This window comes from Myotis myotis, unplaced genomic scaffold (assembly GCF_014108235.1).
Source record: "Myotis myotis isolate mMyoMyo1 unplaced genomic scaffold, mMyoMyo1.p scaffold_m19_p_3, whole genome shotgun sequence".
In the NCBI taxonomy this organism is placed as follows: Eukaryota; Metazoa; Chordata; class Mammalia; order Chiroptera; family Vespertilionidae; genus Myotis; species Myotis myotis.
In genome coordinates this window covers 209333175-209358524 of record NW_023416335.1, presented here as the reverse complement: position 1 = coordinate 209358524, position 25350 = coordinate 209333175, and the positions used below count along the sequence as shown (strand labels likewise).

Genomic DNA, 25350 nt, shown 5'->3' with positions numbered 1-25350 from the left:
GGTTCGATTCCAGTCAAGGGCATGTACCTTGGTTGCAGGCACATCTCCAGTAGGGGGTGTGCAGGAGGCAGCTGATCGATGTTTCTCTCTCATCGATGTTTCTAACTCTCTATCTCTCTCCCTTCCTCTCTGTAAAAAAAAATCAATAGCCGAAACCGGTTTGGCTCAGTGGATAGAGCGTCAGCCTGCGGACTGAGAGGTCCCAGGTTCGATTCCGGTCAGGGGCATGTACCTGGGTTGCGGGCATATCCCCAGTAGGAGATGTGCAGGAGGCAGCTGATCGATGTTTCTCTCTCATCGATGTTTCTAACTCTCTATCTCTCTCCCTTCCTCTCTGTAAAAAATCAATTAAAAAAAAAATCAATAAAATACATCAAAAAAAAAAAAAAAAAGTAGTAGTCTCCCCTCACCCCTCGCCACCCCCTCCCCAGGTCCTGTGTTTATGTAAGTCCATCTGGAGCCATCATACTGTATAATAATTACTTGAAACAGAGTATTAATTATTCAAAGAGCCAAATGTTTTGGTGATAATGCAAGCAACTTACAATTCTATTCTTCCATAGAAATTCCCACCATAAGCCAATCATTGCCTACTAGAAACATACAGCAAGCACTCAATAGAAACTAAAGACACTACAGATACTGTCCAATTAAAAGGAGTCATACCAGATTTTTATTCTCCTCAGTCAGATCCAATTCTATCAGAGGGTCCTTCAAATTCTACCTCTACACCACTACGCCCAAATCCTTCCCATATATCCATGCCCGCTGTCACTGTCTTAATTCAAACCCCTCATCGCAGCCTATGGAGGCTGTGTCCAGCAGGTTTTCTTGCCTTCTGTCCTCACTTACTCAATTCGCAAGGGGGAAAAAATCATGGTATACCAGAGCCTTCATGGTGTGCATGAGGCCTGACTATTTCTCCATGGTATCCTATAACTTGCAAATCTGAGGGCATCATGCTTCTTAAATCTCCAGTATTTGCCTTAAGCTTTTCCTTTTCCCTAAAACTAGGCAGTGGCATATCTTCCTTTCCTATTTAACTCCTGAATTCTAACCTATAAAAGAAATAAAATAGTCAAGTTCACAAAGAGGCAGTTCAATTTTCACTTTTTGGTTGCTTAGTCAGTTGGTACAACTATCACTAGGAAGCAGCTACATATTCTACTCATCCAAAAGTTACCATCTATGTGAAGCATCTGCTTATTGTCCTAAACAGCTAAAGAGCTCTCTTTCTATCTTGATACAAATGTTCATGACTTTATTTATAATACAATACAGGTGACAAAATAACTTGTTAAAATGTATGCCTCTATTCCCAGAAAATGCACAAAAGGGAGAGAAAACCTTATTTTATCTTTATAGCACCACCACCATAACCTGATTGACAACAGAGCTTGTTAACTCAGGAAAACAAATTATAAAAGGCATAAAATGGCATAAACCTCCATAAATAAAATTCAGTTTTTAAAATCATATGCAACATCTATACTCTGCAAATTTATAAGAATATGACATATTTATCAGTTCAAAGGTTTGCCTTTAATGGAAAGGCAAAATAATAAAGAAAAAAATGTAAGTACATTCATATTTTCCAGATGAGACTGGAGCCTAGGAGTTAAGTAACTTGCCTAGTGCTCTAATGATGAAAGGGAAGTGGCATGGTTTGGGTGAAAGCATAAAAGAATGGGGTGGGGGGGGAAAGAGATCAACCAAAGGACTTGCATATAAGCATAACCAATGGACACTGACAGTAGGGGATGAAGGCCTGTGCTAAGGGGCGGGAGCAGGCTGGGAGAGGTCAAAGGGGGTAAAAAGGAAACATATGTAATACTTTCAATAATAAAGAATTAAAAAAAAAAAAAAAAAAAAAAAAGAATGGGGCAGACTAATGGAAAAGCATCCAAAGTAAAAAACTTGCTGATTTGGTCTCCAATAATTGGAATTTCCTAAGTGTATCTGGCCAGTAAGATTATAAGGACAATCAGATACAGAAATATGCTTCAATGCAAGTTTAGGTTCCTTTTGGTAGTTTCAAATGTGGCTGCAAGTACTGCTGCTGCTACATATGCTTTTAAAGTACTAATATTGCCGAAACCGGTTTGGCTCAGTGGGTAGAGCGTCAGCCTGCGGACTGAAAGGTCCCAGGTTTGATTCCGGTCAAGGGCATGTACCTGGGTTGCGGGCACATCCCCAGTAGGAGATGTGCAGGAGGCAGCTGATCGATGTTTCTCTCTCATCGATGTTTCTGACTATCTCTCTCCCTTCCTCTCTGTAAAAAAATCAATAAAATATATTTAAAAAAATAAAAAATAAAAAATAAAGTACTAATATTTATACTAATACTAGAGACCTGGTGCATGGATTCCCTCAGCCTGGCCTGCGCCCTCTCACAATCCAGGACCCCCCACACCCCACCGCCTGGGACGTAGCAGTGAACCAAGCAGCCAGGGAGGAGCCCGAGTTAGGCCGCACCACTTGCTCACCCTGACCTGTTGCACCTGCCGTGAGCAGGGCTTTTGGATGAGCGGTGCTCCTCCCCCTCTGGGGAGCGCACTGACCACCAGGGAGCAGCTCCTGTGTTGAGTGCCTGCCCCCTGGTGATCAGTGTGCATCAAAGCGACTGGTTGGTCATTCTGTCGTAATGGTCACTTAGGCTTTTATATATAGATAGACAGTTCCAATAATATGCACACCTACACCCGGGGGAGTTATATTTCGCTTAATTGTGTTTGCTATTAGCATGGAAATTTGTGCTCGACATAAAATGAAAGCCATTCTATCACAGAACCTGCATGACAGGCCATAAAACACCAACAGATAATAAGTTATGCTTTTAAGTACCCATTATTTACATAAATAAAATGCAGAGGATTTATAAACTGCCTTAATGTCTCTTGTTAGTAAGCATAATGTCTGTCTTTATTCAAATACTACATCCCAGCAGAATCTGGTCCTTCATATAGTCACTTTCTTGCCTGCCTATACTAACAGAGTTTCAATTAGTTCCTTGAATTGCTTGTTTCCTCAATCACAATGCATTACCTAGAAACTCCAAGTTTACTCTCTAGCAGACTGGTCTCAAATATACTGACTGCTAGTCAGTTGATAGTATTCATTCCCCACACTTTTGGTCACTCAGACCAACAGACTCAGGCTTTAGTTTTACAGTCTCCTTTAGAGTTCCTCAGCCCCTGTTAGAAAGTAACCCCAGACCCAACTACTCCCTCACCAAATATAATTGGAAGGGAATATACTGTATTTAATTTCTGCTACACTGTAATGATGTGCTCTTGTTCCCTTCTCTATAGTGAACATGATCAAGATGACCAACTACCCATCACCTACCTAGACCACAGCAATACAGATAACCACCTAAACTGAAAAGGCAAATGACCAGGAAATCACAAATAGTTCTAGGAAGCTAAAACAGAAAGGACATGCAGGGGGTTAGTTTTTTTTTCTTTTTAAAAAAATATATTTTATTGATTTTTTTTTTTTACAGAGAGGAAGGGAGAGGGATAGACAGAAACATCGATGAGAGAGGAACATCGATCAGCTGCCTCCTGCACACTCCCTACTGGGGATGTGCCTGCAACCAAGGTACATGCCCTTGGCCGGAATCGAACCTGGGACCCTTCAGTCTGTAGGCCGACGCTCTATCCACTGAGCCAAATTGGTTAGGGCTATTTTTTCTTTCTTTAAAAATAATTTGAGCCCGGCCAGTATGGCTTAGTGGTTGAGTATCACCTTAATCACAATAAGCTATTTCATAGACAGATTTATTTTGTATTTATTTCTACAAAAACCAAAAACTAAAAACTCCAGAATATTAATGAACACTTTTAAAATAATCCTTAGTTCCAAAGAAAGTAAACTTTCCCTCAAAAGTATGTATTAACACACTGAAGTCTCTACTAGTAGCATCTTCCACATCCTCTAGTCCAGTGGTCGGCAAACTGAGGCTTGCGAGCCACATGCGGCTCTTTGGCCCCTTGAGTGTGGTTCTTCCACAAAATACCGACTTCTGCCCATGGGCCACAAGGTTTCAATCGTACTGTACGTGTGCGCCCGCACGTGGTATTTTGTGGAAGAGCCACACTCAAGGGGCCAAAGAGCCGCATGTGGCTCACAAGCTGCAGTTGCCGACCACTGCTCTAGTCAATTGCTGTTCATGTGGTACATCGATTTATTCTCCATTATAGCTGACAGCTGCCCTTCTAAAAGACTGTAGCTTAACCATATGATGTAGTTTTGATTTCTTTCCTACCCCATAAAAATGTTTTAAATCATCACGAATGGCAACTACAATAATACTGAGCACTTGCTGCTCCTCCTCCGCCTTCTCCTCCTCCTCCTCCTCCTCCTACTGCACTAATAAGTGCTCACTATATACCACGCATAAAGAGCTTATTTTATCAATTCATTTAGTTCTTCAACAGTTCTGAGGTAGTTTACACCGCACTCTGACTATTCACATTCTACAGATGAGAAAACAGAGGCACGGCAGGCAAACTGCCTGATGTAATATAGCTACTATGTAAGTGGATGATCCATTTTTAACCCAGGTAGTGTAGTTCCATAGTCCACACCATTAATTATGATGTTTGTATTAGTTAACTTCATTTCTTCTTTCATACACAAAGGACAGCTATTTAAAAAAATAATTTTCAAATTTTTAAATTTCTTTTGTCACCAGCATTTTTTAGGAGGCAGATATAATATCTTGTGAAATGATTTAACCAAGAAGCTTCACAAAATGCAGCTCAATTTAGAGGAGGATGTGGGGTAGCCCATATCCTTCAGGTAGTATGGTTCAAAATCTGGGCACTCATTTAAAACAAGGAAATATATGTATTCTTTTAATCCTCACCTGAGGATATTTTCTCCATTGATTTTGAGACAGAATGGAAAGCAGGGAGGGACGGAGGGAGGAAGGCAAAGACATATATATATACACACACTAGAGGCTCAGTGCACAAATTCATGCAGCAGTGGGTCCCTTGGCCTGGCCTGTGAAATCAGGCCGAAACCGTCTCTCTGACATCCCGAGGGGTCCCGGATTGTGAGAGGGCACAGGCCTGGCCAAGGGATCCCACCAGTGCAGGACTGGGGCCAGGGAGGGACACGGAAGGTTGGCCAGCTGGGGAGGGATCGCGGGAGGGCTCTAGGGCATGTCTGGCACATCTCACTCAGTCTCGCTCAGTCCCAATCGGTCAGACCCCAGCAGCAAGCTAACCTACTGGTTGGAGCGTCTGCCCCGTGGTGTTCAGTGCACATCATAGCAACTGGTCGACTGTCTGCCCCCTTGTGATCAGTGTACATCATAGCAAGTGGCTGAGTAGCCTTAGCATATCATTAGCATATTACGCTTTGATTGGTTGAATGGACAACCGGACACTGAGCGTATTAAGCTTTTATTTAATTTATTTTTATATATATGGCGCCTAATATGCAAATTGTCCCCTCAGGAGTTTGGGAGACTGGGAGTTCGATCACTCGCTATGACATGCACTGACCACCAGGGGGCAGTGTGGAACATGGCAGGCAACCAGTGGTGGTGGCAGGGCACTGAAGGAGTGGGGGAAGGAGGAGGCGGGGAGGCAGGGTACCTGATCAGCCCTGATCGCTGGCCAGGCCTAGGGACCCTACCCATGCACACATTTTGTGCACTGGGCTTCTAGTGTGTGTGTGTGTGTGTTTGTGTAATACACACACAGAGAGAGCGAGAGAGCGCACGCGAGAGAGACGCACATCAATGTGAAAGAAGCACATCGATTGGCTGCATCCCATACGTGCCCAGACCAGGGCCAGGGCTCCAACCTGCAACCAAGGTATGTGCCCTTGACTGGGAATCGAACCCAAGATACTTCAGACCTTGGGCCGACTCTCTAACCACTGAGGAACTGGCCAAGGCTGAAATAAGGAAATATTTTAATAATGAAGTTTTTATATTTGGATCCCTCCTTCCTGTGAAATTAAAGCTCCATAAGGACAGAGAATTTTGTCTGTTTTATTCATTGTATACACCCAGTTCCTCAAACAATGGCGATGCAAGAAATCTGTCATTTTGCCCTGGTCAGTGTGGCTCAATTAGTTAAATGTCATCCCATGCACCAAAAGTCCAAGGATTCAATTCACGGTCAGGGCCATGCCCAGGTTCTGGGCTTAATACCTGCTAGGGAGTGTGCAGGAGGCAGCCGATCAGTATTTCCCTTTCTCTCCCTCTCCCTTCCTCTCTCTCCAAATACCGATTTTTAAAATCTTTTAAAAAAGGAAAAAGAAATCTGTGATTTAGATTATAAATACAACGGTGCCCAACTCCCAACTGAGGCATTCTCCCATGAGCCTTACCCTTACTTTATTTTTCATAGCACTTACCTGGAATACTATACATTTACATCTTATGTGAATACTAGAAAGTAAGTTCCATGAAATAAGTTTATTCACTGCTCTATCTTCAGCACCAAAGCTGGTACTCGATAAATATCTGATCAATCAGTGAAGATTTACTGTCTGTCATCCCTCTTCTCCCCACTGGAATGTAAGTATCAGGAAGGCAGGGACTCTTCACAACTATGTTCCTAGAACCTAGAAGAGGTGCCTAATAAATATTTTACCTCTTGTTTCTGGTTTTCACTCCAAATATGCTAGGTAAACTACATCAACACAGCAACATAAAAGTGCCAGCAACAGAGAATCTACAGCATAGGTAGGGATGCCAAACAGAATCCCTTCCCAAGTTTAAGGTCAATATTCTTTACTGTGTAGTAAAAAAGCTTTAAGGGCTTTCATACAGCTACATGTGACCCTAGATCCCATATTCCTGATTCATGCCTATGTCTTAATTTAATCCTAGGGCTCCTACCATCATGATTCTCAGGAGCACGAAAGTCCTAATGCCTGCTAAAAATTGTTTCTCTTACAGAAAAAACCTGCTCTTGACTCCTTGTGAGAATCTTACCAATCTCCAATAATACCTTTCAAGCAAAGCCATCTCTTTTATTCAACAAGTATTTACTAAACACATGCCAGGCAGTGGCAATTACAGTGTGATACCATTTTAAGAAAAAGGAATAAAATATACAGGAAAAATATGGCAGAATAAGCATCAAGAATGTGTTTAAAATGTCTTAATCAATAGAGAGAACTCATCTTAAGGTTTTTTTTGAAAACATACTTAGCATTCTCTAATTCATAAAACTAGCAGTAGGCATTGGAACACCTGGAATATTAGCTAAGGTTTCATAGTAAACGAATACACCTTAATTTCCATCAAGCAATAAGGAAAAATAACATTTAAAAAAATCTTATAATAAAGAAATATCTCTTAAAAACCAGGGACATTCAAAGCAGTGGTAACAAATGATGTCTACCTGAAGACAGTATAATGGCAGCTATCTCAAATTGTATTTTTATAAGGAGGCTAAGAAGACTAAAGTGGGTTTAGAAATAAAATGAAAATATTCTAATACTTGTGCCAAAGAGAACAGGAATTAGCTGGCAATAATTTGGAACAAACTGTGAAGGTATACAATACCAATAAGCTGTGTAAAATGTTGTGCTGAATTTAATAGAAGAGCTTCATAAAATTTGTGACAATACTTCGGGTTTGTAGAGCCTTGGCAAAAAAATATGTGGAAAACGCTACACAATGGAAGATTAAATATGAACAATAAAAATAAATGAACTGACCTCACCCCTCCCTCCAACACTGGAACTCTAAAAAACATACTGATAGTGCACACAAACCCAAACTGCACTTACCTTAAGAGGCTGGGGGCCTCTCAGTCCCGCCTGTCCTCCCATCTGGGGAGAGCCTTGCTGCAGGGGCTCAGTTATTAAGTTGCCAGCATTTCCCATGCCTGCGTTTGGGTACTGCATATTAGGTCGCCCCCTGCCGGCTCCAATTGAACCATTCATGACTTGATTAGGCATCATCCCCTGTCCATTGCCTGCAGTCAACATTCCAGGATTCATGCCAGCATTCATCCCTGTGTTCATTCCCATGGCAGGTTGATTTACTGGACTGTTCATCATACCTGTAGCAGACGGTGGTGTGGGACCCTGATTTGGTCCACTAGTGCCCATTCCCATGTTGGGGATTGGGCTTTTGACCATGCTATTTATCAAACCTAATCCAGGACTGTTCTGTTGGGTCTGGCTGGCCATGCCTTGGCCTGGGCCACCAACCCCCATGTTGAGGTTAGGGGAACTACCAGACCGTAGCAATTCTGACAGTTGTTTATGTTTAGAGGCTGCATCTTGTACCATGCCAAGACTTGTCTGAAGCTGACTAATATCACCACCATTGGTTAGTCCCAATTCTGTAGAGTTGATTAATTCATCTGGTAAGTCATGCTCCAAGTCAAATAGAGAGCCAAAATCTGAAAGCAAGAGAAAAGGTAATGGTTATAGTTAGACAAAATCAAAATTAAAAACTGCTTTATATTTTGTTATTGATAAACATTGCATTTTTATACCTCACTCTATGGAATACTATCTATTGAGGTTTTTCATGTTATACTAAAAAGCCTTTTCTGATATTTACATATTTAAAAATAGGAGAATGTTTGATTATACCAACAAGTTTAAACACTTAATGAACTGTACTTAAATAAGACCAAGGAAAAAGGACTAGATCTCAGTACAACACCCATTATGAGTTGCTAAAAGTTTGTATTAATAGTTATGAAAAAAGATGTACAATTAAGTTAGATAATATTCCAGAATTCCATAGAAGAGGTTAAAATTATTTACCAAACGCAAACGAATTCAGAACAAAAGGTTTAAACTATCATAATAATAAAGACAACTGATACAAAAGACCCTTCATTTGTAGAACACTCAGCGTGAGCTCCATGAAACAAGGGGCTGTCTACCATTTTTTGCCAAATTCTATCACAAAACAGATCCTCAATCTGCTGAGTGAATTTGCTTTCACCTGACTTCAGCCTACAGATTAGATTTCCTTAACCAAAATCTAGCTGGAATAGGATAGAAAAACACACAAATCACTCCCACCCTACACTCCTGCCCCACTGCCACCAAAAATCGGATGAAATTAGAGATTAGCCCAGGTTTTTCTCAATCTTGCTACTATTAAACATTTTGGGCTGGATAATTCTTTGTTGTGAGGGAAGGGAGCATTGTTAAGATAATCCACAGATCCCCGCTCTCTTCTCAATGCCATTAGTATCCATACCCCATCTGTGACACGCAAAAATGTCCTTAGTATCACTAAAATATCTCTTGGAAGGGCAAAACTGTCCCTGGTTGACCTGTTGACAGTCCTAACTCATTTTATATATTTAGGTATGTGAGTTGTCTTTTTTTTCTCTTTACTGCTGAGTTTTCTTCCTTTTTAATTCTCCAAGTAGTTTTCATATTAAATAGGCATTACTGGGTATTTAATAATTAAATATACCTGACTCTACAACTGACTATCCCATTAAAAATAGTTCATTGCTTAAAGAAGGTTCCACTTTAAATGATCTATTTGGTCCAATCAATCTTGCTTTTTAAGCACAACTCCTTTACGTGCCCTTCCAGTTCTTATAGCTCTCTATCATAGCACTGAAATAGTTAGTGTGTCTGACTCTCCCTCCCCTCCCCACTGCCATCTCCCCTCCCCACCCACCCCTGCACCCATGTAGCTCTTTAGAAAGCACACATCTTATCACTTATGGACCAACTCCTTGCCTAATGCCCAACACAGTTAAGCATTCTGATCATATCTTAATTGAATCAAATGGTCCCAGGATCTCAGGACTTGTTTAGAGTCCAGACTTTTACAGAATTTCGTTCCTTCTGAAAAATCGTATGTGCCCATCCATCATAAGAATAAAAAGTGTCTTGCCCGGTTGGTGTAGCTCAACGGTTGAGCGTCAAGCCAGGAACCAAGAGGCCACCGGTTCGATCCCAGTCAGGGCATATGCTTGGATTGAGGGCTCAATCCCTTGTGGGGGGTGTGCAGGAGGCAGCCCATCAATAATGATGTTTCTCTCGCATCGATGTGTCTATCTCTCTATCCCTCTACCCTGCTCTCTCTCCCTCTCTAAAGATAGATATATATATATATATAAAATAAAAGATGTCTTTTTTTTAAGAAAATATATTTCATTGACTTTTTTTACAGAGAGGAAGGGAGAGAGACAGAGAGTCAGAAACATCGATGAGAGAGAAACATCGACCAGCTGCCTCCTGCACATCTCCTACTGGGGATACGCCTGCAACCCAGGCACATGCCCTTGACCGGAACCGAACCTGGGACCCCTCAGTCCGCAGGCCAACGCTCCATCCACTGAGCCAAACCGGTTTCGGCAATAAAAGATGTCTTATGAATAGTTTTGAAATATAAATCTCAAAATGTTTTTGATATCATTACTCAAAAAAAACCTTTAATATATTGATATATTTCCTTAACCCAGTGGTTCTCAACCTTCCTAATGCCTCGACCCTGTAATACAATTCCTCATGTTGTGGTAACCCCCAACCATAAAATTATTTTCGTTGCTACTTCATAACTGTAATTTTGCTACTGTTATGAATTGTAATGTAAATATCTGATATGTAGGATGTATTTAGGCGACCCCTGTGAAAGGGTCGTTCGACCCCCAAAGGGGTCGCGATCCACAGGTTGAGAACCCCTGCCTTAATCATTTCTACTTACATAACTCACAAAACTGGGATCATACATACTTTATGAGCAATTTTGCATTCTACTTTTCCCCTGAAGTATACAAAGAAATATATTTTTACAGTTGCAGTTACGGAAAAATAAAAATCTCTACCCATTTAGAAATTTAAAAAAACATACATATACCTAAGTGACAAATTAAAGAGGAAATCAGAAAAGAAACTGAGTAACAACAACACTAGATTTCAAAACTTAAAGGCTTTATTAGAAAATAAAGCTAAAATTAATGAGTTAAGTATCCAAATGATTAAGTTAGAAGAACAGCAGGAAGATGATCAAAGATAAAAAGCAGCCTGGCTGGTGTGGCTCAGTTGGTTGAGCAAGATACCCTGTGCCAAGAGGCTGGGGAATTGATCCCCAGTGGAGGGCGTGCAGGAGGCAGCCAATCCATGTTTCTCTCTCTCCCTATCTCTTCCTGTCACTTAAAAAAAACACACTTTTTTAAAAAATATATTTTTATTGATTTCAGAGAGGAAGGGAGAGGGGAGAGAGAAATAGAAACATCAATGATGAGAGAGAATCACTGACTGGTTCGATCCCACTGGGGATCAAGCCCGCAACCCAGGCATGTGCCCTTGACCAGAATTGAACCTGGGACTCTTGAGTCCACAGGCCGGTGCTCTACCCACTAAGCAAAACCGGCTAGGGCAACATATTTTTTAAAAAGATAAAAAGCAGTTAATTATTAACATGAGAAAGACAGAGATATAACTGAGAAGGTATCAACAAACCAGAATTTGGTTCTTTGAAGGAGTAATAAAGATAAATTTCTGGGAAAATTAAGGAAAAAATAAAACAAAATGAGAAAGCAACATACTAATCAACTTCATGCAAAAAAAATTGAAGAGACATAAATGAATGAATTCCTGATAAAACACTCACCAAACCTTATCAAAAATAAATTATAAAGGATAAATGTCCCAGTTTCTCCAACAAATCAATGGCAAAAAAAGAGAATGAGAGAAGATATTATCAAGTAAGAGTCAACAACCAGATATACCTTGTTTAACTTCTGATTCAAACCAGTTGTAAAAAGAGGGGGAGAGAGGCACACAAAAATACTGGTAACTTGAACTAATAAGCATATGCAAGTTCTCTATCCTACTGAATTGAAATTTCCCATTTAAAAAGTTCAAAAGGAGGAGATATAAAGAGCCTGAATAATCCCGTTACTATTAACAAAAATAAATCACTTATTAGTCTTTCCATAAAGAAAACACCAGATCTAAATGTTTTTACAGACATGTCCTTCTGACCTTTCAAGGAAAAGACAACTTCATTTTACACAAACACTTCTAGAAAATAGAAAGAGCCCTGGCTGGTTTGGCCCAGTGGATAGAGCGTCGACCTGCAAACTGATGGGTCTCAGGTTCGATTCCGGTCAAGGGCACATGCCCTGGTTGTGGGCTCACGGAGGCAGCCAATTGATGATTCTCTCTCATCATTGATGTTTCTAGCTCTTCTCTCCCTTCCCCTTCCTCTCTGAAATCAATAAAAATATATCTTAAAAAAAATAGACTACTCTAAAAATCATACATGGCCAGTAAAAACCATGAACATAGAAGCAAAAACCCTTTAAAAAAAGAAAGCAACAAAGTTCATTAGCACCTTAAAAATGTATTGTCATGCTCAAGTTGGGATATCTCAGGAATCCAAGGGGGAAAGGTTTGCCATGGAACCTTAGACTATAGGCATATAGATGGCCATTCACCATATTAACAGAGAAGAAATTATAAGATGAATCTCAATGGCTGTAAGAAAAGCACTGGAGGCCCTGGCCCGGTAGCTCACTAGGGAAGAACATCATCCGATGCACTAAGGTTGCAGGCTCGAGCCCCGGTGAGGGCACGTACAAGAATCAACCAATGAATGCATAAATAAGAGGAACAAGAAAGGCACTGGATAAAACTCAATACCAAATCACATTTTAAAAAATCAAGAAAGTGATGGGAACTTCTTTAAATTGATAAAGTTTCTTCCAAAACCTAAAATCTGACAGCAAATATGCATAATGGACCAACATTAAAAGTAGTCTAGCATCAGACCAAAACAAAGATACTCATGACAGCCACTTCTATTCAATCTTGTACTAGAGTATCTAGCCAAAGCAATAATATTAAAAAAAAAACCTATAAGTTAAAAAACTGAGAAGGAAGAAACACAACTTGATTGAGATAAATCAATATAGAAAATCCAAAGCAAAGAAATGGAAATAGTGAGAGGTTAGCACGGTGATTAAATATACCACAAATATAAAGAAATTAAACTACATTTCTGTACATCAGTGATGTTTAGAAAAAAATTTTTTAATACAATTTATGATAGCATGGGGAAAACTTAGAAAAAAAATCTAACAATATGTTACTATAAAATATATGTAAATTGTGAAAGTAAAGACTACATAAATAAATAGAATAATATCCTAAACATCTAGGTACAAATCTTTGGTAATACATAAAGACATCTATTCTGCCCCAATAGATTCAATGCAGTGCCAATAAAAAAATTCTTACAGTTTTTAAGGGAACCAGACAAGATGATTCTAAAGTATATACAGAAGAACCTAGTTTCCAACTCTGTATAAATAAGAAAGTTATTTGTGAATACTTACATGGCCAGTAAAATCCATGTATTGGAAATTTCAATTCAATAGGACAGAGAACTTCCATATGCTTATTACTTCAATACTCATTGGATATTTGTGAAGATTAAATGAGTTAATATATGTAAGTATTTAAAATATTGGCTGGCACATATTAAAAATATGAAAATGTTACCAAGTATTATTATTCAATAGAATCATAACCCTACTAGGAAATAAGACTGGTTTATAAGAAGAGCAAACTTTCATCAGGCACTTTCAATGAGGCAAGCGTTGTTCTTAACACCTCAATAATTGTATTATTCTTTTTTAAAAATAATTGTATTATTCTTATTAGTCCTCTCAATGTCAGTAGATAACAGCCATATACAGAGTTCACGGAGGAGAAATTAACTTCAGTAATATAGAAATCTTACTCTAGGCTCTAGAGCAGGGGTGGGCAAACCTTTTGACTAGAGGGCCACAATGGGTTCTTAAACTGGACCAGAGGGCCGGAACAAAAGCATGGATGGAGTGTTTGTGTGAACTAATATAAATTCAAAGTAAACATCATTACATAAAAGGGTACGGTCTTTTTTTTCAATAGTTTTATTCATTTCAAACGGGCCGGATCCCGCCCATGGGCCGTAGTTTGCCCACGGCTGCCCTAGAGTCTTTATGATTTTCATGTAACCTACTAGAGGCCCAGTGCACAAATTCGTGCACGGGTGGGGTCCAGGCCAATTGACCATAGGCGGTTGGCCAGATGGCCCTGTTCCCTGGTCAAACTCCCAGCTGAGGGGACAATTTGCATATTAGCCTTTTATTATATAGAAGGATTCTAAAGCCAAATGCACTTGGTTGCTGTTTTATATTTATGAAAAACATGTGACCTCACATTACACAATTAGGCTCCATTTTGAAACAGACAGGAGAGTTTACATTGGTAGATCTTGAAAAATAAAGGTTTAGGGTCCATTCTTTTTTTAATGGCAATCCTATACATTCAACAGACCTAATTGTAGTTACCACTCAGGTTTTCAACTCAAAGACTGGTCCCAGTAGTCCTAATTCCCAAGATGGCTCACTTTGTTACAACCTCAACTATGTACTTCGTATCTTCCATCTTTTGTTACAGCTAAATAGTATTTGTGTACATCTTACTTCTTTACCAAATTATAAGTATCTGAAAAATAGGGGTCTCATTTATTATTTACATTTCCTACAGCACCTAGGATATGCTCATGGAACAAGATGTTTCTAGCAATTGTACAACTGCATACTACAATTACTTGTATCTAATTGGGTATTATCCTATCTGATAAAAGGGTAATATGCAAATTAACGGTCACTCCGTCACAAAGATGGCAGAGCCCATAGCCACAAGATGGCGGCGCCCAGTACACTCTGCCCCGCCGAGTCCCCCAGTCCCGGGGGGGGGGGGGGGGAGCCCACAGAGAGTGGGCAGTGTCCATGGCGACAAGGCAAGCGTTCCACCCTGGCCATGGAGAGCCTCTGGGCAGCAGGCATGAAGCGGCCGGGGGGTGGGGGTGGGGGGGACACGCTTGCATCGTCATGAGGCAAGCGTTCCGCACCCGGCCGCGGATGGGCCTCTGGGCAGCGGGTGTGGAGCAGCCAGGCCCCACAGAGAGCTACTGGCACACGGATTCGTGCGCAGGGCTACTAGTAGTAACTTTATAGAAAGTTCTCTTACATCAACTTTAAACCACTTACTTTTAACTATATTGATTAAAACTGGAAGACTATGTAAAAAAAGTCACATATACTTTGACCTCCAATCAAACAGACCCTATTATTTAATCTGATATCACTGACTGTCATTACTCTTTTGCTATTTTGATTGTTCCTCAAAGTTCTGGGCATTTCTGATTCCTAAATGCCATCAGCAACCACTGGTATATAACTTGGCACTGCTCAAGGAGTCTAAAGACCTGGATTTAAACCCGTCTTCAAGCTGACCTCATTGAGCCGTCACGTTCCAACTGTGGTAGTAAAACACTTATTCTACCTCCTTCCCTCATGGAATTGTTTTAAGAACCAGTGAACCCAGCTGGCGTGGCTCAGTGATTGAGTGTCAACCTATGAGCCAGGAGGCCGCAGTTTGATTCTCGGTCAGGGCACATACCCAGATTGTGGACTCAATCCCCAGTAGGGATGTGCAGGAGACAGCTGATCAATGATTCTCTTTCATCATTGATGTTTCTATCTCTCTCTCCCTCCTCCTCAAAATCAATAAAAATATATTAAAAAATAAAAAAGAACCAATGAAATGCCTCTTAAAGATTCTAAAGCATATAAATGTGTAAATTAATTAACCTAGAGCAAAAGGATCCTTCGGGATCATCTTAGTAGTGTTTACATGGAAACAAAAAAATAAAATTAAAAAGCAGAACAGTTTTGGTTGAAGAGCAATTGGGAAAATAAAGACCCATCTTACTCAGTTCTCTTAGAACACGGCCCCTGCTAGGGAAGACTCAAGTGTGAAATGACTGATTCATCATTGTATAGCTGCAGTAACTAGTGCTAACACTGGCTTCCCTAAGATTATACTATTTTGTTATTGAATATGAACCCTATTAACTCAACCTGTAAATAATCAACTCTATATTGGTAGGACTATCTGCTATATTCTACAATTATGTCAACTGGTAAACAAAACTTGCATTTTTTTTTAATCCTCACACAAGGATATGTTTAAATCCTCACCCAAGGAAGGGATGGGGGGGAGGAGGGGGGGGGAACATTATGTGAGAGAGAAATATTGATCAGTTGCCCTCACTACACGCCTGGACCAGGGATTGAACCCGCAATCTTTTGGTGCACCAGATGGCACTCCAACCAACTGAGCAGCCAGGCCAAGGCAAAACTTGGATCTTAAAAAAATTCACTTTGGTAATTACAATTTACTAAAAACTGCAAAAGCAAATGATAAATGCATTTCAAGAGATAAATGACGTACCAATGGTCCTCTTGCCATTAGGATCTTTTCCTGCTACTGATTCTGTACACCGTCACCAGAATTCTTCTTTCCACTTTCCCTGACCATGTCACTCCCCTGGCTCATAGATTTCTATCATGATGGTAAGATGAATGTCACATTCCTTAGCCTGTTTTTTCATAAAAGGACCCCAACATCCTTTTCAATCTGTCTCCCATTAAAACACTCTACTGCCCTGGCTGGTTTGGCTCAGTGGATAGAGCGTCAGCCTGTGGACTAAAGGGTCCTGGGTTCAATTCTGGTCAAGGGCATGTACCTTGGTTGAGGGCACATCCCCAGAGGGGAGTGTGCAGGAGGCAGCTGATCGATGTTTCTCTCTCATTGATGTTTCTAACTCTCTATCCCTCACCCTTCCTCTCTGTAAAAAAATCAATAAAGAATATATATTTTAAAAAATAACCAAAACAAAAAAACACTCTACCATACAGTCTATAGTCCAGTCACATAAGAACCACTTGTATTTGGCCCTGACTGGGTGGCTCAGTTGGTTGTAGCATTGTCCTGTACACCAAAAGGTTGTCCGTTCCATTCCTGGTCAGGGCACATAACTAGGCTACAAGTTCAATTCCCTGTTGGGGCACGTGCCAGAAGCAATCAATCAATCAATCAATCAATTCATTCTCTCTCTCTTTCTCTCTCCCCCTCCCTCTCGGAGGCAATCTATCAATGTCTCTCTCTCTCTCTCTCTCTCTCTCTGTCTCTCTGTCTCTCTCTCTCTCAAATCAATGACTACATCTTCAATAATAAAAAAAGAATCACTTGTATTTGTTCCACCTGAAATATCCAACTTTCCCTACTTCTATGAAAAAGTTACCCTTCAAGCTCTTCTAACCCCATTTCTTTATAAAGTTTTTCCCAAATACAGTAAACCCACACTGTTAGGAATAATTCCTATTCTCTGCCTTTATTCAGATTATTTTAAAAAACTTACCAGAGTATAATTTATGGGAAAATTGTGTATACATGTATACCAACCCCACCACATCCTAAAGGACTTGAGAGCAGAAACTACACTTTAATTCAGAGTGCCTAAAATTTGGTGAGTAGTAAATGTTTGTTGGCTGAAATGAAAGAAAGGCATACCAAATAGAAACAGTGACTACTCAATTTAGGAAAATCACACAACTTCAAAAGGTCCAAAATTTAACTCATCATAACCACCCCACTCCCATGGCTACACATAAATACTTCTTTTCCTATGTTTGCTATTTTAGTAAATGGCATCCTTACCAATCCAGCTACCTAACGTGAAACTTGGAACTTATTCTTGATTCCTCCACTGCAATATCCTAACATCTAAGTTCTGTTGACCATCACCTTCCCTCAAATCTTTTTCACTTCTTTCCGTCTTCTAATCCAGGCCACCCTCATCACAGCTAGAATCCTAATACAAGCATCTCACTGGTCTCTCAGCTTCATATTTTTCCCTCTTCCTATCCAAATAATTCCTCACTTAGTCAATCATCTAAGGTACAATACTGCTCCATTCATTTAAAAGAGCTAAGTGTTGGCTTCGGCAGCACATATACTAAATTGGAACGATACAGAGAAGAGAGATTTGCATGGCCCCTGCGTAAGGCTGTCCAGCAAATCCTGTGATGTGTTCCACATTTTTTAAAAAAAAGAAAAAGAAAAAGAAAAGAAAAAAAAATAAAAGAGCTAAAATGGAAAGTCTAAACTCCAATAAGCATTATAAGCTCTGCATAACTGGCCCCTTGTTCATCTCTCCGGACATTTGGGGATCTGAACAGGCCATACTCTCTTGTTCCCAGCTTGGTTCGCTCTTACTAACCACATATCTATCCTTCAGATCCCAAGATCAGACACCAATTCCTCAAAGATAGCCACCAGATTAATAGTAATTACAGGTTAGGTCTTCCTGTTTCTCCCAATATACACTGTACTTCCCAAGTACGTACAATGCTGGTCACATCAGACTTGAATGTTGTTCTCCTCCCCTATCTATAGGTTCCAGGAAGGAATGGTCTGCCTGCCTGGATTATCAGAGTATTCCCTGTACTGAAGACAAATACCTAGAACAGAGAAAATGTTGGTCCAATACAGGACAACTGTTACCTTGTCAACTTTTCTAAGCCAGTGTTTTTCAAGGTGCGGGTCATAAGCCAATAGAGGGGCAAGAACTCAATATAGTGGGTCACAACTATGAAATGCAATTATTACAAATAAAAATGCAAATATTACAAACAGTAAAGGTATTATGTGTTCACTTGCTAAGACAGGGTCTCTATTTTTATACGCAAAATGTAGTTCTTGTAGTAAAAAAAAATTTGAGAAGCACTGCACTGCTCCTACTTTCCTTCCTCCTTTATAAGAAAGTATTCTTTTAAGACCCAGATAAGCAAATACGTAACAGAAAAAATAGTGCTCAACCACACAATTCTTTAGCAAAAAGCCATTCTTATCGTGAGCATTTCCAAGAAAATCTGTTTTCTGATTTATCATTGTCTTTTTTTTTTTAAATATATTTTATTGATTTTTTACAGAGAGGAAGAGAGAGAGAGATAGAGAGTTAGAAACATCGATGAAACATCGATCAGCTGCCTCCTGCACATCCCCCACTGGGGAAGTGCCCACAACCCAGGTACATGCCCTTGACCGGAATCGAACCCGGGACCTTTCAGTCCGCAGGCCGACGCTCTATCCACTGAGCCAAACCGGTTTCGGCTCATTATGTCTTAAAACTTTGATTTTTAATTTCAATTACATAAACAAGACATCCTATGTGACAGTAGTATATGTAGTACTTTTATTTTAATCTCTGCTGCCACATTCTTATATTCTCAAAAAACTTAATCTGAGTAGGTGATATATAGACTAACTCTGTACCATAAGCCTTACTTCTAAGACTACCCTCTGAACTTCATGCACTTGGCTTTCTTTTTCTAGTCTCTATATAGTCATTAAAAAGTCTACCACTGCCCTGGCTGGGTAGCTCAATTAGTTAGAGAGCATCGTCTTGATATGCCAAAGTTTTATGCAACCAATGAATGCATAAAAAAGTGCAACAACAAATCAATCTTCCTCTCTCCGCCCTTTCCTCTCTCTCGATAAAAATCAATAAATCTTTAAAGTTTCTAAAATCTACCATATTTTATTAATTTAAAAACAGTTAACAATTAATGAGCACATACTATGCTACAGCAAGCACTATCTTAAGCATATGATAAAGAGAATTCTCCCTTATTCCTTGCCACAATACTATAATGTGGGTACTATAGGCGAGGAAGCTAATACAGAGAAGTTAAGAAACTGGCCTAAGGCTCACAGTTAGTTAATAAAGGCAGGTCTGGGACCTGAACTCTAGTACGTAGTCTGACTTCAAAACCCAATCTTTTAACCACTCACTTTTTTTTTCAGTAGTTTTAATTTCTCTCTCTCTCTCTCTCTCTCAACTTTAAATTGCTTCTAATTACCTTCCTGGCCATTTATCTAAAAAGATCTACATATAAAAGCAAGTAAGATCCAAATTGTTTAGAAGAGACTTAACACCTCAATTAATATTTATTCTCTTAAACCTTTTTTTGAGAACTGAATAAAAAATTCCCATGAAAATTTCAAAACTACCATCCATCACATGAAAAAAAAATCACTGGCAAAATTCAGTATTGTAAAAATTTTACACTTGGCATAATTTAAGTTTTATCTTACTCATTAATTTCTTTTCTTAAATTTATTGATTTTAGAGAGGAAGGGGGCGAGGGAGGGAGAGAGAGAAAGAGAAACTTGTTCCACTTACTTTTGCATTCATTGGTTGATTCTTTCATGTTCCCTAACTAGGGATGGAACACACAACCTTGGTATATGGGGATGATGCTCTAACCCAGGGGTTGCCAACCTTTCGGACCTCACGGACCACCAGTTGGCAACCACTGCTCTAATCAACTGAGTTACCTGGCCATGGTTCATTAATCTTTCTAATGTAAGCCACACTAAAAAAATTCAACTTCAAAAACTCTAGAAGGAGAGAACCCTAAAATCTCAACAAAAAAAGCCCACTAAAGAAGCATGTCTTATTTTTCCATTATTGATGGGTGTTTAGCAGAATTAACTCCTGAAATACTTTTATAAATATACCAGGAAGTTACATTCCCACTATAGCTGCAACATTTTTGCTATTTTTTTCCTTTCTTATTTATCACTTAATGCCCCTACAAACACCACTAGGCACCAATTCTCAATTTATTGTTTTAATCACACACCCTTCACCCTTTTTATAGACTAGACTAGGAGAAGGTAGAAAAGCAAAGTAGATCAGAAAATACCAAAAGGCAACCAAGACAGGAACCCTTTCCTCCATCCCCATCATCCATTCACTGGATATGCCAATACCTTTCTTACCTCTGCAACAGAACATGAACTTACGCTGGAAAGGGCACCCATGTTGTAACACATAGAAGACTTATTACAATTTAACAACAGGCACTTTACCTCACATCAAGCACAGATAGCCTTCCTGAAGCCCTATAAATGAACTTACAAAGCTCTGAGAATAAGCAACTGCCAGAGTTCAAGGCACTTGGTAAAATGTCTTGCACTTTAATTTTAACAGCAATATCTCACTGGGTCAAAGAGCTATAACTGAAAAACTCCAGAAGCAGAACTCTAATGTAAACATTAATGTGTAAAAACTAAAACATAATCTGGCAGGTTTAAGAGCTGAAAAAAGAAATGGCTTCCACCGAAAACACTGGTTAGGATGATAAGCGACTAATATACAATGGTATTTTGAGGAAGTAAAATGGACATTTAAAAAATCCTTGCCACGCCCTGGCAGGTGTTACTCAGTGGTTAGAGTGTTGGCCCCTGCAGGGAAGGCTCTTAGGTTCTATTCCCAGTCAAGGGATCGTACCTGGGTTGCAGGCTCCATCTGGGCATGCAGATGGGTGCATGTGAGAGGCAACCAATTAATATCTCTCTCTCTCTCTCTCTCTCTCTCTCTCTCTCTCTCTCTCTCTCTCTCTCTCACACACACACACACACACATTGATTTTTCCCTGGCCCTCCCTCTCTTCCTCTCTCCCTACCCCTTACATCCACCCCCCTCCCTCACTCCCTACAAAAAAAAAAAAAAAATCCTTGCCACTTCTCTATTGTGTACATTCTAGTGGTTAAAATGCAGTATATTTTAGCCTGGCTGTCATGGCTCAGTGGTTGAGCGTCGACCTAGGAACCAGGAGGTCATGGTTTGATTTCTGGTCAGGGCTCATGCCGGGTTGCGGGTTCAATCCCCAGTGTGGGGTGTGCAGAAGGCAGCCACTCAATGATTCATCATTGATGCTTCTCTCTCTCTTCCTTCCTGAAATCAATAAATATATATATATATTTAAAATGTAGTATATTTTACATTCTAGCTGTCCTGTGCCTTTAAAATGAAAAACAGGCATGAAACTCAAGCCAATTCTGACATGGGAGTGCACAGTAGGGACCAGAAAGATCTTTGCCTACTTAGTATGCCAGATCCTAGTGCTGTTGCTGTCACCCATCTTTCCGGAGTCTGTTCTTTCAGTGCATACAGCATTAAGTGTTTACAGAGCAGTGACAGAACATGTCCAGTGTGCAATGAAGGCAACATGTAATCCTCCTCATTCCCATCACTCGGGTTATTATTAGAAATAGGTTCAAGAAATTCTTCCAGGACTTACCTGTTATCTTTTCTGTCAATAATTGTACCAAAATTTTTTTACAAGTGGCTTTTATGATCTTTTTTTGGGGGGGAGGGGGGGGAGAATAAGTCATTTGATTTATCAAATAGTTCCGACCTAACCATAGTAAAGTAAAACTTTTAATGACTCAAGTGCAAATATTGAAACAGGAACATAAAGATGCAAAAGCTAAAAAATAAATCTCTTCCTCCTCATTCCAACACATGAAAACTTAATTCAAGTTATTTGAATCAACCTGGACATTTTTTAGAACAATCGTTGAGTAACACATTTTTATTCTGCACCAGTCCTATGCTAATTTGTTTTGTAATGCTTTCGAATGTCAACCCAATTAGATTCTAGTCTTCCGTCCTATAAAACTGGCACAAGCAAACTCTTGGTAGGTCTACTTAATACTATTAAGAGAAAAAAAAAAGTTTCTGAGGTCTAGAATTATGGCATCATTTTGACCAGCTCTAGATAAAATTCACAACCAAGTATAAGGAACAACTTACTTTCACATTTATAAAATATCTAGGTGACAACTCAGAACTCAGAATGTAGAAGTTACAAGTTTGAAATTTTAAAGTTGTTAAAAGTGAAGTATCTCTGTTAGAAGTTGCCTGCAAACTTATACTACACACTAGTGGACAAAAAAAATAAAAATGTAATGGGAACCAACTTAAAGTTCACAGGGGGACAGTATTTTCTTGACACTTGCCTCCCCACCCTTACAACAGTAACAAAAACACAAAACAAAACCCAGACTATTAAGATTTTAAAAATGAACAAAAAAAATCTTGGAACAGAATCTTAATTGGGGGACTTGGGGTGTTTGGGGGGTGGGTGGGAACCAACCTTCACAATAAAATTTAGAGAAAGCTAACAAAAATAAACAAGTACCAAGACTGAGTTAATCTCCATGTTGAGAGTTTTTTTTATTATAAAAACCCACTTGATACATTTAGGACTCAACTATTCAAAGATATATCAAGTAGCAAAATAGTTTCTGTGTAACAGACATGTGAAACACTATCCCAGAATGAGTTAGCTGAAGTTACCAACTACACAGATCAAGTATGGAGAACGCAGTAGTGCAACTGAACAGAGGTGTTTGGAAGTTGAGCAGAGCCTTCTTTTCAGGCCTTGCATTACTCCAAGACTAAGCTGCTCAAATAAGGAGACATCAAAATAATGCATAGAAAAGAAGTTTTTTTCTAAAATGTCCCAAGTCACTGGCTAACTCAAATGTAAAATCCATTACCACATTACACAAAAATAAAAGAAACAATCCAAAAATCTATACGTGAAAACATGTCTAATAGTAATCTCTAAGAATTTCTGAGTGACTTTAATAAGTGCAAAGGAATACAATATTTATGTGCATGAATTGAGAAAAAAAGACAGGTTAAGAAAAATCCCTGAAGACGACAGGAATAAGGACAGACCAAAGTTCATGCATTGCCAATGTTACAATCCTGAAGTAATGGGAACTCTGCAAAAGTAGAGGAACTCTGCAAAAATCCTTAAATTTTGCAGGTTATCTTTCTTATAAAAGCAAAAGAAACGAAAGCATTTGCTATCTCCTTACATTTTCACCCTTTAAAATGAAGCCTACTTAGAAACGTGCTTAGAAGTTCTCTACAAATTCAAAGGGTACATTTAACTCCATTAAGCACTCTCACTGGTGGATGGAGGGATGACGCTGAGCCTGTTCTTGGGGAGCTGAGAGATGCTCCTGGGAAGGGGGAACATCTTGTGGACTGTCAGGTGGCCAGCCATCCTTCCTCTTCATTATCCTGGCACCTCAAACAACTATGACAGCAAAAAAGGTCGGTGGCCACCAGGATAGCACCAAACTAACTGCAAGGAAGGAATGATGGAAGAAAGTCTCCCTGAATTATCTCTTGAGAAAGGGCTAGTCCACAACTGAGTGAAGTAAAGAATTCGTAGAGCTTTTTAAACAGAAATCTCCAAATATGTTTAAAGCATAAAAAGGTAAAAACACGCAGATGCTAAACCTAATGCACATTTCAAACATGTTCGATCAATTCATGTTTGCAGTCCACAATTGGGACTCTTTCCATTTCTTATCTTGATTTCCAAGTAACTCACTCCACAAAATCAGTTATCTCTTTTCTTCCCCACCCCAAAGAGAAAGTGACTACAAACTGCAAATAAAATATCCCTCTCTCTCCCAACTTGAAAACGCAGAGTTTTAGATATTTCGGTCCTAAGCCAAAGAATGGAAGATGTAAAATGAACTGCGCTCCATATTGATTCTTAAAGCCAAAAAAAAAAAAAAAAAAAAAAGCTAAGAATGGTAGGTAAAATAATTCAAACCAAATTTCACATTTGACGTTAAACCTCACGTCAAACCTGAAATCCTGGAACACATACACATAAATAAATAAAACAAAGATTTATTTTTTTTTTACACCCTCATTCTCAACAGAAAATGTTGTGCAACGAAAATACTGAAAAGGAAGAGTGAAAAGTAGTGGAAACAGAGTAAGAGAAACCAAGGAGAAAAGATTTGCAATTCCTCATTTGCCAACAACAAAATTAAAAAAGTAAAATTGTATAAAAAACCTTTACACACAAATGCATTGGCATTTCCAAAATTAAAGTGCATGGGAGAAATAATAAAGGCCATCTCTATAGCACCACTAAAGAGCTCCAATTCCAGAACACACATCGATATGACATAATGTTGCAACGAATGTATTAGGAAGCAAAGAAAATGGTTGGGCGACTGGACGTCTTCGACCAGCTCATTCAAACACCTTTAAAATTAATCGAGAGGGAGAGAGAGAACTAAGAGGAGAAAGAAAAGGGGGAAAAAACACACAGAGAGAAGAATAAAGGTGCACGGAGCCGAAAAGATGAAAGGGAACGTGCAAGGCGAGGCTCCGGGACTAACCTGTGCCATCGCTGGCCGACGCCGAGAGGGCCGGAGATGAGAGTTTAGGCCGCTTGGCTGAAGGCGGCCCCGGTTCCACCACATTCTCGGCCATTTTTAATTCTTTCGGAGATCCAGGCGAGAAAACGAGAATCCCGGGGAAATCTCTTCTTCGGAGGGGGTCCCCGCCCCGCTCTCCGGGGTGGGCTCGGGGGGCTCCGCCGGCCCCCGAGGGGGGTTGGGGGAAGTTCCTTTTTCTCGCTGCCGGGCCGCGGTGGCTGGGAAGGGATGCGGACCCGACAGAAAGGTAAGGGCAAGTGCGAGGGGCCGGGCCTGGCGCAGGCCCGGAGGAGGGCGCACACCGATCCGCCGAGCGGGTCCGCCGCGGCCAATTCCCGACGACTCGCGGCTCTAGCGGCGCAGTCCCCGGCCCGCCGCGGCCGGTCCCCGCCGAGCCGAGGTCCCTCGGAGCTCCGCCGCCGCCAT

General features: G+C 40.0%; 1 protein-coding gene and 1 non-coding gene across 3 annotated transcripts in view; one reads left to right on the top strand and one right to left on the bottom strand.

The window, feature by feature from the left end:
* The window catches only part of EP300 (E1A binding protein p300), a 70968-nt gene extending 45949 nt beyond the window's left edge, over positions 1 to 25019 (bottom strand). For both annotated transcript variants that reach the window (XM_036299727.1, XM_036299728.1), the window contains exons 1-2: positions 24886 to 25019; positions 7768 to 8387 (exon numbers count right to left, since the gene is read on the bottom strand). In XM_036299727.1, coding sequence (XP_036155620.1) covers positions 7768 to 8387; positions 24886 to 24979 — 714 coding nt within the window. In that variant the 5' untranslated portion in view covers positions 24980 to 25019. The remainder of the gene's footprint in view (positions 1 to 7767; positions 8388 to 24885) is intronic.
* LOC118652267 lies at positions 17804 to 17914 on the top strand. Its single transcript, XR_004966531.1, has one exon. It is a non-coding gene; the product is annotated as a U6 spliceosomal RNA (small nuclear RNA).
* Positions 25020 to 25350: the final 331 nt, after the last annotated feature.